This window comes from Lutjanus erythropterus, chromosome 6 (genome assembly GCF_056507025.1).
Source record: "Lutjanus erythropterus isolate fLutEry1 chromosome 6, fLutEry1.hap2, whole genome shotgun sequence".
NCBI classification, from domain to species: domain Eukaryota; kingdom Metazoa; phylum Chordata; class Actinopteri; order Lutjaniformes; family Lutjanidae; genus Lutjanus; species Lutjanus erythropterus.
The window spans coordinates 33399157-33413044 of record NC_139322.1 but is presented as its reverse complement, the minus strand read 5'-3'; the positions used below and the strand labels follow the sequence as shown (position 1 = coordinate 33413044).

The 13888-nt window shown below is 41.4% G+C and overlaps 1 protein-coding gene across 1 annotated transcript in view; it reads right to left on the bottom strand.

The window, feature by feature from the left end:
- prex1 (phosphatidylinositol-3,4,5-trisphosphate-dependent Rac exchange factor 1) overlaps positions 1-12228 on the bottom strand; it is a 99717-nt gene extending 87489 nt beyond the window's left edge. The window contains exon 1 of the mRNA XM_084721742.1: positions 11840-12228. Within this exon, the coding sequence (XP_084577868.1) occupies positions 11840-11983 (144 nt within the window). The 5' untranslated portion in view covers positions 11984-12228. The remainder of the gene's footprint in view (positions 1-11839) is intronic.
- Positions 12229-13888: the final 1660 nt, after the last annotated feature.

The following is a 13888-nucleotide window of genomic DNA, read 5'->3' as shown; positions in this document are numbered from 1 at the left end:
TCTCTCTCATTCTTGCAGCTTCTCCATAATGAGACCAAAGATGGCATTAATGGGGACAAAACTGGGCTATTTTCCTGACTGCCCATGGCTACATCAGCATTCAGTAACAATGCTGGGCCATCTCACTCAATTCAGATATCTCACAAGAGACCCCGTATATCAAGCACAAGCTCGAACACTTGTCAGGGTTTTTCCAGCAGGCCCTGAGAGCCCCTTTTCAATTCGCTGCAGTTCCCACACCGACAGAAACAACACTTAAACAGAACCACAGATCCACAGATTCAGGACTTTTCTATGCAAGTTCTCAGGTCACCAGCCTCAAACTCTCTACCCCTCCTTATCCAAGAGAAAACAACAACAAGCTAAAAACAATGTGTCCATTAAGGGGGTCTCTTTTCAGGGAGAGGATTGGGGTGGCTAGCCACAAAGGGGGACAGGGCAGTTTTGGAGAGGGAATGGGGCCATTTTGGGGTCGACATGGCATGAAATTGAATAAATAAATGAAGAAATCCCCTCTTTGTCGCCCGAGTGCAGCGGAGCCAGAGAAAGGCCCGTGGTGTCGCCACAATGAGGGACCCCAGCAAACCTTAGCAGACTTCTTTCTCTCTGAAGCCGTAATTCACATCTCTCCCCAACCCTCCAAAAACTCCCCGAGCTCCCCTTCACCCATCCAACCAGTCCCTTGCTGTCTTCCAAGAGAAACCCTTTTTGGCAGAGCCAATCACCAAAATACAAAGTCTTCTTTGAGTCTTGTCCAGTGTTTTTTTTCTCCCACTTTCACTCACTTCCGCTTTGAAGGACTTTAAACTTCAGGGCTCTTTGAGTAGCTCATATAGGCGGAAACTGAACACTACGGGGGGATGAGACAGTGTCTCACCCACAGAGACAGTCAGTACTGCACCCGAGACTTCCCGCTTGAGACTGCCCTCTCATCAGCTCTGTTGCATTAATGAATGCATGATGCACGTCAAGTACAAATTTTCAAATAACACTTGCAGTGAAAAGTTTCTCAGCCTAGATCTGGTTGAGCAAGTCTCCTCAGTCCATCAAAATTCTGCTTTCTAAAGGTTTCAATCCTTCAATCTTCTAAGCATGCCATGTTTGTATTGCCCAAGCTGGCATGACACACACAAAACTGAGGAGGGGCATTGTCACCATCGCATTTAGCAAGATGCTTGCACTTGCTGCATGTAATTAGTGTGTTATAATCATCTTTTATGATATCTCCTCTTTTTAAAGTTGTTAGGCAGCTTCTGTCACACAATTACAGACTCACTCTCAACTCTGTCACTCATCAAACAAAAGAAAGAGGAGCACTCATTCTCACATATGACCCATGTGATAGCGCAAATGGAAATGAAGTGTGATGCATGTTGGTGTGCCTGGAAAACATGTCTTTATATTTGATTTTAACAGCCAGCACTTGCACATCTGCTGCAACCTGTAAATCTGTTAAAATGGCCTAACTTTATCTATAATTGACATGCTGAGATGACATATTCTCTTCGCAGGGAACGTTCAGCTTTCATCTTGGCTAAATAATCACCTAATTTCATCTCTACCAGGGCTGACACTCACAGGTTTGTCAGCGAGTCCTTTCTCTAAGTGGCTTTCCTGTTGAGGGGTGACATGTGGTGATCAGGAGATAACATCATGGACCAGATTGCAGAGGCCATCTGGACGTTTGGATGCAAGTTTTTTGGTGCTGACAGACGTAGGGGATCACAGACTGGATCAGAGTGTGGCGAGTATGGTGTAGAGTGAGCCATCAGAGACCTGTGAAGCTTCCGATCAGCAACAGAAAAAGATGCAGAAGATGTAGCACAGCAGATCAGTTAAGCTACAGTTAGGGATATACTATATTTTGATAAGATTGTGGCTGAATGATTTGAAAAATGTAATTGCTATTATTTTGACTGATATTTCAATTTGCGGTATACAAGAAAATTATAATTTTTATATCATGATTCTCATTTTCACTGACAAACATGATTTTGATTATTATGATTGTCAATGGTGTGATTTATGCAGCCATCTGTATCCATCAAAAATGTTGTCTTAGGTCTGTAGAATATAATTTGTAGTCCAGGACATCACTGCAGCATGACAATATTTAATTTAGCACAGTATTTTGACATACATCTTGCCTTTAACAAACATGCCTGCGATTTGAAAATTGCAGAAGGCCATATTGTGATTTTGATACAAATTTTGATTGATTGATCAACCTTACATAATACCTATACATATATGTGTTTCAAAACAAAAACATGTTTGCTTCCATAGAGGAGACTTAACTAGGCAAAACAAAAGTAAGACTGCCACACCTGGCATTCAGCTGGGCAGACATAAACAGCATCATTGGCAAAGACAGAGAGAGTGCTGGTAACGAACCAAATTAGTGTCCCACACTACAGCAGAATGGTCATTTGGCAAAACAGGGGGGAAGATAAGAGAAAACACCCACTGGTTCTAACCTAAACAGTATTTACCAACCTGATAAAGAACAGTATTTAATGAACAGACAGACAGAAGCTAGTTAAAGCCCTTCCTTGCCTGAAAAAGTCTTTTAGCTCTGAAAACACTGACGCAACTGACCTACATTCTATCTCAACTTCTCATTTTGGCAGCTGCTAAAGTGACAAACACTCGTGTTAAGTTTCCACTTACGAAAGTGATGCTTCAAGGATCATTTTGATTCACAATATTCCATCTCAGTACAAACAAAAGTGCAACAGAGATAACAGAGTGTGGAACTCAAATTGTCAAACTGAGTCACATGTGATCAGATAATGAAAAGAGATAATTCTGGTAAAATCCCTATTAAAACAAGAGCCCCATTCACTTGTAATTTTTCTGTCACATATCTATCCCATAAAGAGTCGTGTAAATGACAGCTGGAGACAAAAATCCCCAAAACTATGTTAATTCATCACGTCAAAATGTAGTAACATTTCCCTAAAAGATTCCCTGTCGGCGTGTGAGAACATAATCATCACAGTAACAGCTCAAGCATGTATGACTCAAGCCTTTAATCATGCCATGTTAGTTGGCAAAAATGTCATCACATTGAACAAATGCCAAAATAAAAGCCCTTCAGCAACCAGACCCAAGAATTTGTCAGCAGCTGTCGTGAACAGTTATAACAACATAGTCAGCAACCTCTTTAACTTGTGGGGTTAAATAACTCAAACAGAAAAAGATCGTCACTAAAGTGAAATTGTTTGTCTTAGAGATAATGTTTAATAAAGTCAATCATGACAAGATTTCTGTATAAGCCTTCCTTTTTTTCAACTTAAATGTTCTCTGTTTGTGGCCTGCTTTCACACATGCACTATAATCCTGAAGTGTTTACACATCACCCAGAGGAGCGGTATGTGAAAACGCCTGAATCAGTTGGAATGGACATTAAACAATCTTTTTTAATCCAGCAACCAGGTACAAGTCCACATAATAAATCAGATTGCACCCTTGTGTGGGTGTGCTGATAACGTTTCTATCAGGTAACTGGCACAAAACTGGAGGGATACAAACATATTGCCTGTATATTGCTTTGTACTATTTAATTTATGCTATGGATACATCCAATACACTGAATATTGATAAACGCAATTTAATTCAATTCAATTCAATTTGTATAGCACCACATCATAAGTAAATAGCTCCCACCAAGAGCAAGCACTGGGGTGACAGTGGTGGGGAAAACCTCTCATTGAAAAGCCTGAAACCTTAAAACCATCCTGCATGGTAGGTAGCCATCCACCTCGACCAGTTAAAACAAAACACTACAATTCCCTTAGCATACTGTTTGTATCATGTCCTGCCTTTGGCACACTCTAGCTAGGATCCACCCCTTGCCTAAACCAAATAAGTATTTTGAGTATTTCCAGGAGGCGAGAATGCATCTGACGTGGACAATTGCCTGTTGTGTGCTACATATGTGGAAGCGCGATTGCAGAAAATGTCCCCACCTGATTCTCAGGAAATTGTCTGTAGTAGGGTTGTACTAATTTGGCCATTATGTCCACAGTCTAACATCACAATGGACGATAACATCATTGTTTGGTGGGTGAGGAGAGAGCTATATAAAGTTAGCGAGTTAACTATACTGAGGAGGTTAAGCTATGAAAGCAAGAGTGCAATGGCAATGATGACTGTCAACCATTGTGACGGATGATGGCATCTTCCCTCTGCCTAACCCTAGTCCAGAGATTATATGAGAAAATGGGTTGGATAACGCAACAGAAATTTTATTTGGAGGAATATATATCCAATGAGATAGTTTAGATCAGTCAATTCAGGTATTGCAAAAACGCCAGCTGAGAACTTGTGGAACTGCTTCTGTACCATGGAACGAGATACAATAGGAGACGTGTGGTGACTGTGGTAGTTAGTGTGATGTGCGTGTGAGACACTTCATTGTCTTATTGTGTTGTGTGAACAGCTTCCTGGCTGGACAGTATACAGGCCAGACATTTACTCTAACCCGCCCTGACTGGCCAACACTTCAGCACTCCTGTAATCTAACCCAGGCTTTATTAAACATCTTTGCTATGTCCTCTATGTTTAATAATTATTGTGTAAAGGCGTTCTATTGTTGTTTTGTTGTTCAGCTTTCTTCTATGAGGCAACTGACCCCTGACCCTGTAAGACGCCACACATCTGGTTGCATTTGAGAAAGCAAACAAACATTGTAAGCCTGCTGCTGCAGTTAGTAAACCAAATAGGAAGCTCCCAGGGGAGAGTCTAGATGCCAAGTCATTCTGCAGGTATTCATCTATCCTATTCATTCACTTTTTCAAGGGTGTTCTCAAAAACATGCTGTACCTCAGCTCCGCCCTGAGAAAGTACCTGAGCTAACTTTGTCCAGGTCATGATCTCCAAGGGGACATTAGAGATCTCATGTTGCTACGCTTTTACAATTCAGGCCAGGTCACCCACTGTATCGTGTAACAGCCTGTTGAAAAGCTCTTCACAGAGTCACTTTTCACACACACACACACACACACACACTCACACACTGGTAGTACCTCTGTTTTGGTGTTTTCTCCAGTCATAAAAACCCTGTTAACCAAACAGTGAATCTGAAAAGTCTCTCTGGTCTTGTTTCTTGACCTTACACAGTCTAATACCTGACACAGTGAAAATAATAACATGATAGATTGCTAATAACTTCTGGTTCATGACTTTCTTGCCTCCACACACCCCAGATTCCACAGCACCCACCCCTGAACAGATTCACATCTTAAACTGCACAAACACTAACAGAAAACCACTCAAGAGAAACAATTACTCAGTTACAGACTTACTGTAATCAAATACTCAATATTCACAAAAGAGATCCTTCTATACTGATTGTGTGATACAGCTTTTCCCCTATGCTAATTCACAGCTGTAAGAATCCGCAAACATCTCTTGTGGAGGGAGGGAGGGGTGGTTTTTTGACATCATGCCTCCGGGTGTTACAGTGGTTTAGACTTGTTAACTTGAATTCTTAAAATTCCTGCTGCAGTCTTATGCCTCAAAGAAATGGCTTATCAACACACATGACTAAAAAAAGCACTAAGATTAAGTTGGAAACTGGCATTTACCCCATTTATGAAACACACTGCATTGTAATAATGAGCTAGTCTGGAACTGTAGGTGTACTGCAAGGTACCAGAGTCAGATGGAAGCATGCACAGCGGCAAGTTAAAACAGTAAGGTCACGTGTATGTAAAAAATGCAGGTCAAGTGTTTACCTCACCTGAGGTGAGAAGTAACAAACAACAAAGACTTATGAGGAGTAATGAGATATCTATAATTTATTTGAGTATTTATTTTTCTGACAATGTTTAGTCAGTACATGTAAACAATATCAGTACTTTCTATTCCTTACCCTTACAAAACAGGTCTGTTACTTTAGTTTGAATGCATTTGTGGGGAATGACTGATTATTTTTATTCTGCATCATTGCAAATCACCTTTCCAACACCAAATTCAAACTAAATGGATGGGACAGTAACACGTAAAGATGATTTCTAGGCGTACCCTTCAGTGCATATCATGCTTGACAGATGTAACAAGACGTAAATGATGTATAAGACATAACGAGGAAACAGGCAACAGAGGAAGACAAGGTGATGTTCAGCTTTGCACAGAAACATTAAGATGAAATGTACATCAGAGGACTACTTTGAGAACATTTCAGAGCCTGTACTTTTTCATTTTTTTACTTGAGCAGAGACTTTGAGTCAGTACTTCTACTTCTACCAGAGTCTTTTACACCAGTATCTTTACTTCGACTTGCAAAACGGATGTGTTTATTTTTGCCACCTCTGGGCTTTATGTTATGATAGAGCTACGGGTGTTATTTCTGACAACCAGCACTGCTTTAGAAAAAGTCAGACAAGTTGTTTTGAACACTAGTTAGCCACACATTTTAAAGTTCCGCTTTCCTCGAACACCAGCATATATGCCACAACTGAACACCACCTCCAGCATTTGAAGGTTTGATTAATCTGAGGGTTACAAGCTACATGATGAGACTATAAAGCCCAGTAATAATAAAACCCTCACAAAACCCCAGTAGTCTGTGATAGTAACTGTTCAGCCTACTGTTAGGACTCCACGGCCTATTTTTTCTCCATCACTGTTGGTATATATGTGATGTGTGCCTAGTGTTGTATGACTTCAGCAAGGCTGAGGTTGCAGTGAGCTGAAACCACTAGCATTGTGGCCAAGATGAGAGTTAGAATCTTAATCTATTTATACCCGCCTAGCCCAGAGAAACTTCATACTGGTCTTTCCCACCAAGTGGGGAGGGCTGGAGACATGGAGAGGAGGAAGAATACAAAAAAAGAAAGGAAAGAAGCAGACACAGACTCAAGTTTGGAGAGGAAGCTCAAGGCTGGCTTCCTGCATGTCTGTTTTCCTGGGCAACGGGAGGATAATGTGTTTGTATGCATGTACATACATCATCCTGTTTGCTCAGCAAGCCTTGTCAACAGTAACTACAGGTGGACATATAGAAAAGCCAACAACAGCAAAAAAAAGAAAGATGTGTGAACACTGTCGCTATAGTGTACAAGCAATCACACAACAAACCACAATATCATTTATTCACGCAAACACACATCAGTATTAGACATGTGAAAACTCACTTGTGTGTGGCCCAAAGCAAGGGTCGCAGGGGGCAGGATTTCCAGATGTTTCCTATTATCCAGCAGCCCTGACGAGACCTTCCTGGTCACCCAACTCTCTGCCTCTCACTTCTCAGAATCAAGAAGGAAAGTCAAGAGCTGACTAACTTATTGGCCAAACAATTCCACTGTTGCCTTTACTGGACAGGATTCATGAAGACATGGGTCAGTGTGGTCAAAGAATGAAAAAGCAGCTCTCAAACTGGCAAACCCCCATTTTTATGGTTTTAAAGGAAAATCCCTCACCTCTACCGGGTATGACGCCACTAACAGTATTTCTGTCATAGATAGCCTACATTTTGGTGGATCATGATGGGGAAAATCCAGTTGCCTGGATTAAATCAACAAAGAACTGCCCTGAAGAAAATCCCCAGTAATCTATGGCACTGCGAAATGATCAATTCAAACAAGGGAATTTGCTGCAACAAAAGCCTGAAGAAAGCAGTTATCACCATAAAAAGGAGTAAGCTTGATTCAATGAGACTGCTTCCACTCTACCTTGAAGAGGCGATAGATTCAGAGATTTGCAATGATAACACTGAGCAAAATGAATCCTCTAATCCCTCTTTTCACACCCCCCAACCCCCTTCTCACCTCTTCTCCTCCCACCATCCCTACATGCTTCCCTCCAGCACGTTGGATGAGCTCGTTGGCGCTGGTAATTGCCAGGGGATGAGTGACAAGCAGAATGGCTGAGATGCCAAAGCCGGATAACCATCTCTTTTGTGTGTCATTGCAATCATTGCGATTGAGAAGCTATGTTGCACAGAGGGTTAAAGATCTAGGAGGTTGTAGAAGAGCACAAAGGGAGTTGGGAAAATAAATCAGTGATAAGGCAATGGATGGAGGGCGGTCGATGGCGAGCTGTCATTCAATCAGCTAAAGTTCAATTTCTACCATGATGGACATGGGGGAAAAACCCCAATGTGACTGAGGGGAAAAAGCCGTCAGGTCCCTACAGATAAGGAATAAGCTGCATAAATAAATCAATACTGAACACTTGGCTCTGGTAATGCATTTGGGACTTAAAATTATGTCATGTCCAAACAGACCCTTTCCACCCAACATGGAAGCAGTTCTGTTCCCATTTGCACACTTTTAACCATTTGGAGTATTTCCACCAAAAATAAATTTCTCTCAGAACCTGAAAAGTTGTTACTTCCAAAAAGTGACAGATTTTCCTTGACCTGAGGTGCAAACTGAAGTGGGCATGTTATATTCTACAGGTTGCTAGGGCTACAACTGCTAATTATTTTCATTATCAATTAATCTGGCCAAAAATTTCAATTAATTGTTTAGTCTAAAATAATGTTTATCACAATATTTCCGGGCCCAAAGTGATGTCTACAAATTGTTCAACCAACAGACCAAAACCCAAAATTCATAATGATAAAGAGAAGGAGCCGATCCTTACATTTGAGAGGCTGGAACCAGCAAATGTTTGACCTCTTTGCTTGAAAAATGGCCAGCACAATTAATAATTTATTAACTATTGACTAACTGTTACAGCTCCACAGATCGATGTGCACTGTGCCATGCCCTCCATTGATGAAGCATCCTCGATTACAATTTTTCCACTCAAAATTGGTGGCAATTTGGGCTTGTTCACTAGAGCTCACCAGGGTTGCAAGAATCTTGAACAGAAACAGTTCAAGAACCAGCGGGTTTGGTGAAAAGGGGGTAACTGAGGTGTGAGTTCCACCAAATCAAAATATTCATTGTCTGTATGAAGTTCAGCGTGTAGGATAGGACAGTGGCACCAGGACTCCCGAAAGCTTCGCAACCTCAAAACATGATGTGTTTTTAGTCACACAGTGGGTGGGGTTCAAGTTTCTTGACTGGGGAAAGCACCTCTCACTGTCTAGCTCCTAACTTACCCCTGTTCCTGTCTCGCATAAGATGCATAAATGTACCAAACATTTTCAGTGACCTGTCATAGGGCACTCTGGGAAATGTAGGAGCTATCTAAATGAACTACATGAGGCAAGCTGAGAAAATGCAGACACTCAAAAATGTGAAAAACATCACTTATTGTCACAAAATAACTCTTGGGAAAAAAAATAACTGTCACAAAAAACTGAACCACCTGATTCTCTCCTATATAACCTCTCACTCACTTTTCAATATCCATCACTACTTTAGCCTCTTCTCACTAAAATACTACGCATCCCCGAACCTCCCACCCTGAACCACTGTCTATCTTTACTGAAACCATATGTTCTGAGCTCCCACAGCCAGACTTCCCTTATCAACACCAGAGTGAGCTGAATGGCGACAAAGCCGCTGCTCCCACTGAGTGAAGGGGAGCAACTCGACTGGACCCTAGACGGAGAGCTGGTGGGGGGTTTGCTGAGGATTGCTGTTGGTGGTGGGGAGTGATGTTCCTTTTCTCTTTTTGTTTTGTACTTCTTTGGCAACTTAAACAACTGAGCATTAATTCCATAAAGTCCTCCATATGGAGTTTTAGTGGACTGTGGAATGTACACACAACATATACTACACATATACAGTGCATTAGAGCAGCACACTTTGACATCAATGCTTGTTATGCACCCATGTGTGAAAATGATGAGTAATGAGAGCAATTATATGCATCTATTCCATCTTATGTAAAACACCTGGCATATTTCTCTTATACTTTCTTTCTTGATTCATTGCTGTATAAAGGCTATCTATACAAAAACAGGTAATAACAGAATCTCTTTCAAGCCTGACCGTCACTGCCCTCTGGCTATACAGCATATGGCTTAAATCAAGACATGCCAATTGATGCGATGATGGGGAGGAGCATAGTGGAGGGCACTAGCACTGACAGCTTTCATATGTTCAGAGGAAGAAAAAGCTCACAGACTTCTCTCGATAAATAATTGGGGCTTTGTCTTTATCATTATGCCGGAACTGGGCTTGGGGGGAGGAGGTCAAAGCATGGTCCCCCTGCTGCCTGGTCTGTCTTGTAACAGAAGATAAGCCTCAGCTGCCTCTTGTCTCTTGTGCAACTGAAAAAGCAAACAGTACCACAGAGGCTGACACCCAAAAAGATGCTTTATTAAGCACAAGGGTAGTATGTAAATCCATTCGGTAATCTAGTTCAGACATCTACTGCATGAAGCTACATTATATAGGTACAATTCTGAGAAAGTCAGTCTTCACTGACTTGAAATCTGTAAGATCTTTTACTATCTTTGTGACACTAGGCTATTCTGAACTATCTGTACAGAAGAACAGACATTATTTCAAGAACTTTGAGGAAGTTCCTAAACACGTGACAGCACAAGACAAAGAGGGAACCATGACTATGTTAGACAAATGCTTGCCAGATGTTTAAACTAGCTCTTTAAACTGGAAAATGTAAAGAATCATTAGCATGTTCGTAAGAAACCGTCATTTATCAGCAAGAAAATTTGATAACAACAGCCTTTTCAACCCTGGAAGCAGCAGGGTGGCAAAGTGAGTAAGAAGATAGCTTGAATCCCTACCAGCTGAAAGGTGATGTTTTGCAGCTGACCCTGACCCTTGACCTCATTGTAGAGGGGGTAATGAAAGAGGGGATTTCCCTACAGCCAGCCATAAAACGTTATAATAAAGTCACATTATTGCTGTCACATTAAATTCAGCCAATTCAAAGCTCACCACACACTGATTTCGTCTCAGCTGGAAGCAGAAACCACCTGCACTGTGCCAGCACCACAGACAAGGCAAGGATGAGGGGAGGACAAGGACAACAAAAAATGACAAGGAGAAGTGACAAATTGAATAGTCTCCTGCAGGTGGGAGCCATCTATAGCTGGCGCTCTGTTGGTGGCTGAAAGGAGCATGTAAAATTACCAGGACGTTCATTCATCAAAGGCAGCTGATGTACAATGAGTGAATAAATAGCTGTGCTGAAATGGTTTCTTATCTCTGTCTGGAAAAAGGAGGCGTGGTGGTGCCGTTGAAAGCTCATGAATATCTATTTATTTGCGAAGCAAGTGTGAACTGGACTGTCCTTTGATTGTTTTAAACCTGGGCTTTATCACACAATGGAGAGGTGTGAATGATGTCCCCAGCATTCATACCTATGTGGAAAACGCCATGCCTAAATCGTAACAACTCTACCAAGAAACATAGACTGTCTCAAATTGGCTGAAAATTTTCATTGATAATATTCGGATAAGAAGCAGCAAGTTAGACACATGTGCGTCAGTGTTTTTCACTGTCCCCTCAGATGAAAGCTGTCAATTAAAGTCCGTATGAAGTAAACCACATTATGCAGCAACTAAAAGCTGGTTACATTATATAAAACAACAACATGGAATTTAAATGTAATCTACTCATAGAGAAAGCCACTCTTTTGTACACAACCTCAAGCCAAACCCAATACGAATTTCTGGTGGTTTATCCTCACACCCAGCCAGTCAGCTACAGCCTGGGGGAAATATTAAAGTTTATTTTTCTTGTAAAACGTGTCACTTGACGTGATGTATGTGTGCCGAATATAAGAATGTGGCTTGACATTACATGAAATTGTCTAATACAAACTACGAGGCGTGTTTGTTGGCCAGTGGGAGAGGCCGCCTTGAATTGAAAGATTTATGACTGGAGTTTGGCGTGACGTTCTGCCTGTGTATGAGAGAGCGGAACGTGAACATAAGCAACATGAAAGGTAATGTCAAACTTACCGACTGAAGGAAAAGCAATGTCCGAACATAATCCCTCTCGGTGTTCAGTATTTCATTTAAAACACAAAGCCGGAGCCGCTGCTGTCTGTCCGAGTCCTTGGCGGCGTGGATACCGTTCTCCAGATGCCCGTCGTCCTCTTCCATGATGGTAATTCAACCCTCAGAAAGGCTGCTCTCTACAGAAATACTCTTCTTTTCCTAAGTATCCACACTTGGCAGACTTTGTTGCTTCAGTCCATTTTGCAGCAGTGTGTTTTCCAAAATACCCTCACGAGTAGTGATGCTCAACGCACCACACACTGGAAATAAAGTTCACCAAAAGTACCAAACAACAAGCGGAGTGAGAGCCCGGCTGTGTGGTCGCAGCACCAGCTGAGAGCAACAGTAGATCAGTTCAGGCTGGAGACACGGCAGAGAGTAGGAGGAGGAGGGACCCAGCGCCACAGACACACACACTGGCCACAACTCACTTCTGCTCTGAAAACAAACAAACAACATGTTCACAGACACATCTGTACCAGAAGTCATGGACAAACACTGGAGCTCACATTAATTACTGTGATGTTAAGATGGCCCCAAAGGAATCAAGCAATAACCCCAGAATTTATTAAAATGTGTAGTAAAAGACAGAACAAATTCTGTAGTGCCCATAATAAAGTCTTTCACCGAGTCCCAAGATCACTATATTAACTATATTAACCCTACTGCAGTGAATGTAATTAGGAGATGAGTACAGCCTGTCAGGCTACAAGTTTTATATCTAACCACAACCCTAACCCATATAATGCTGTCAAAAATACAGATTTTTAAGCATTACATTGAAACTAAAACGTAGAAAAAGTGAACAAAGTTGTGGCTAGTTAGCATTTTTCTCACTCAAATTCAATATATTCTAGCAACTTACCTTTAAGACAGAAATGACTGTTCGAGACACGACTTCTACGTCTTCTTTTTATTAAAAATGCACCTTAAAAATTTAAAAGTAAGACTTCAAATTGAGGGTCAGCAGCTATAACGCTATTAAATACTTGTAATATTTTTTACTCTCTACATTAGCTAAGTATTTTTACGCCCCTACCTGTTACAACAGCATCCCACCTGTAGCTAGCTAGTAAACGTAGGAGGAAGGCGCCCTCTGCTGGATACAGGCACAAAGTGAGAACAGACAGGCAGTCTGTTAAACGACTGTCAAACGGTCAACATGCTTGAGAAACGCACAGTCAATTCTAAACACCATTTAGCTTTGTCACGTCCTGTAGCACTGACTGGTTTTGCGCTTACAGACTTTTTTTTTTCTCAGCGACCACGTTATTAATGATACTAATTAAGGTCCGGTTCCATTTAGTGTCGCAGAGCCTCTCCAGCGAGCAAACGTGGACAACAGCAGCACCCTGACTCAGTTTGACCCGAATGGAACAGAGCCTTAAATAGCATCATTAGTGGCACCTGTGTTTCTCCTGCTATTTCATGTCAAAATGGCTGCTGAGAAAAAAGGACTATTTGAAAATGACGTCGCTTAGTTCTCAGTTATCGCAATATAAATCCGAGTGAAATACAATATTTTCGGTTTCAACCAGATTTATGAATAGTTTAAGGTCTCGCACCTGTGCTTGGTGCAGAAATTGATGCGTTCATGAATTAAAAAAAAAAAGAAAAGAAAAGAGCACGCTTCGTTACGGTAGAGCAGCTACAAATCATATTTTCAGTTACAGTACGTCAATATTGAACAGCTTGAGGACATGGACTGATGGAGACACACCTACTCTCACAGGTGTCACCCCCGGAGCTGCGGGCTGTTTTATCCGGCTTGTTTCACTGCAGTCATACACCACAGTTAACGCCTTCAGGCTACATTCATTCCGTTTGAGGTGTCAAATTTCATAACAGAATAACTGAACTGTCTGTATTTGATTCTCATGTATTTTTGGCTCTAACTAATTAAAGTAAGTTGGATCTAAATTTACAGTCTAAGCTGCAGAAAGAATTCTATCTAATATTAAAAAGTAAAAGTGAATCTTACACATGCTGTGAACAAAAGGTCAAGTGTTA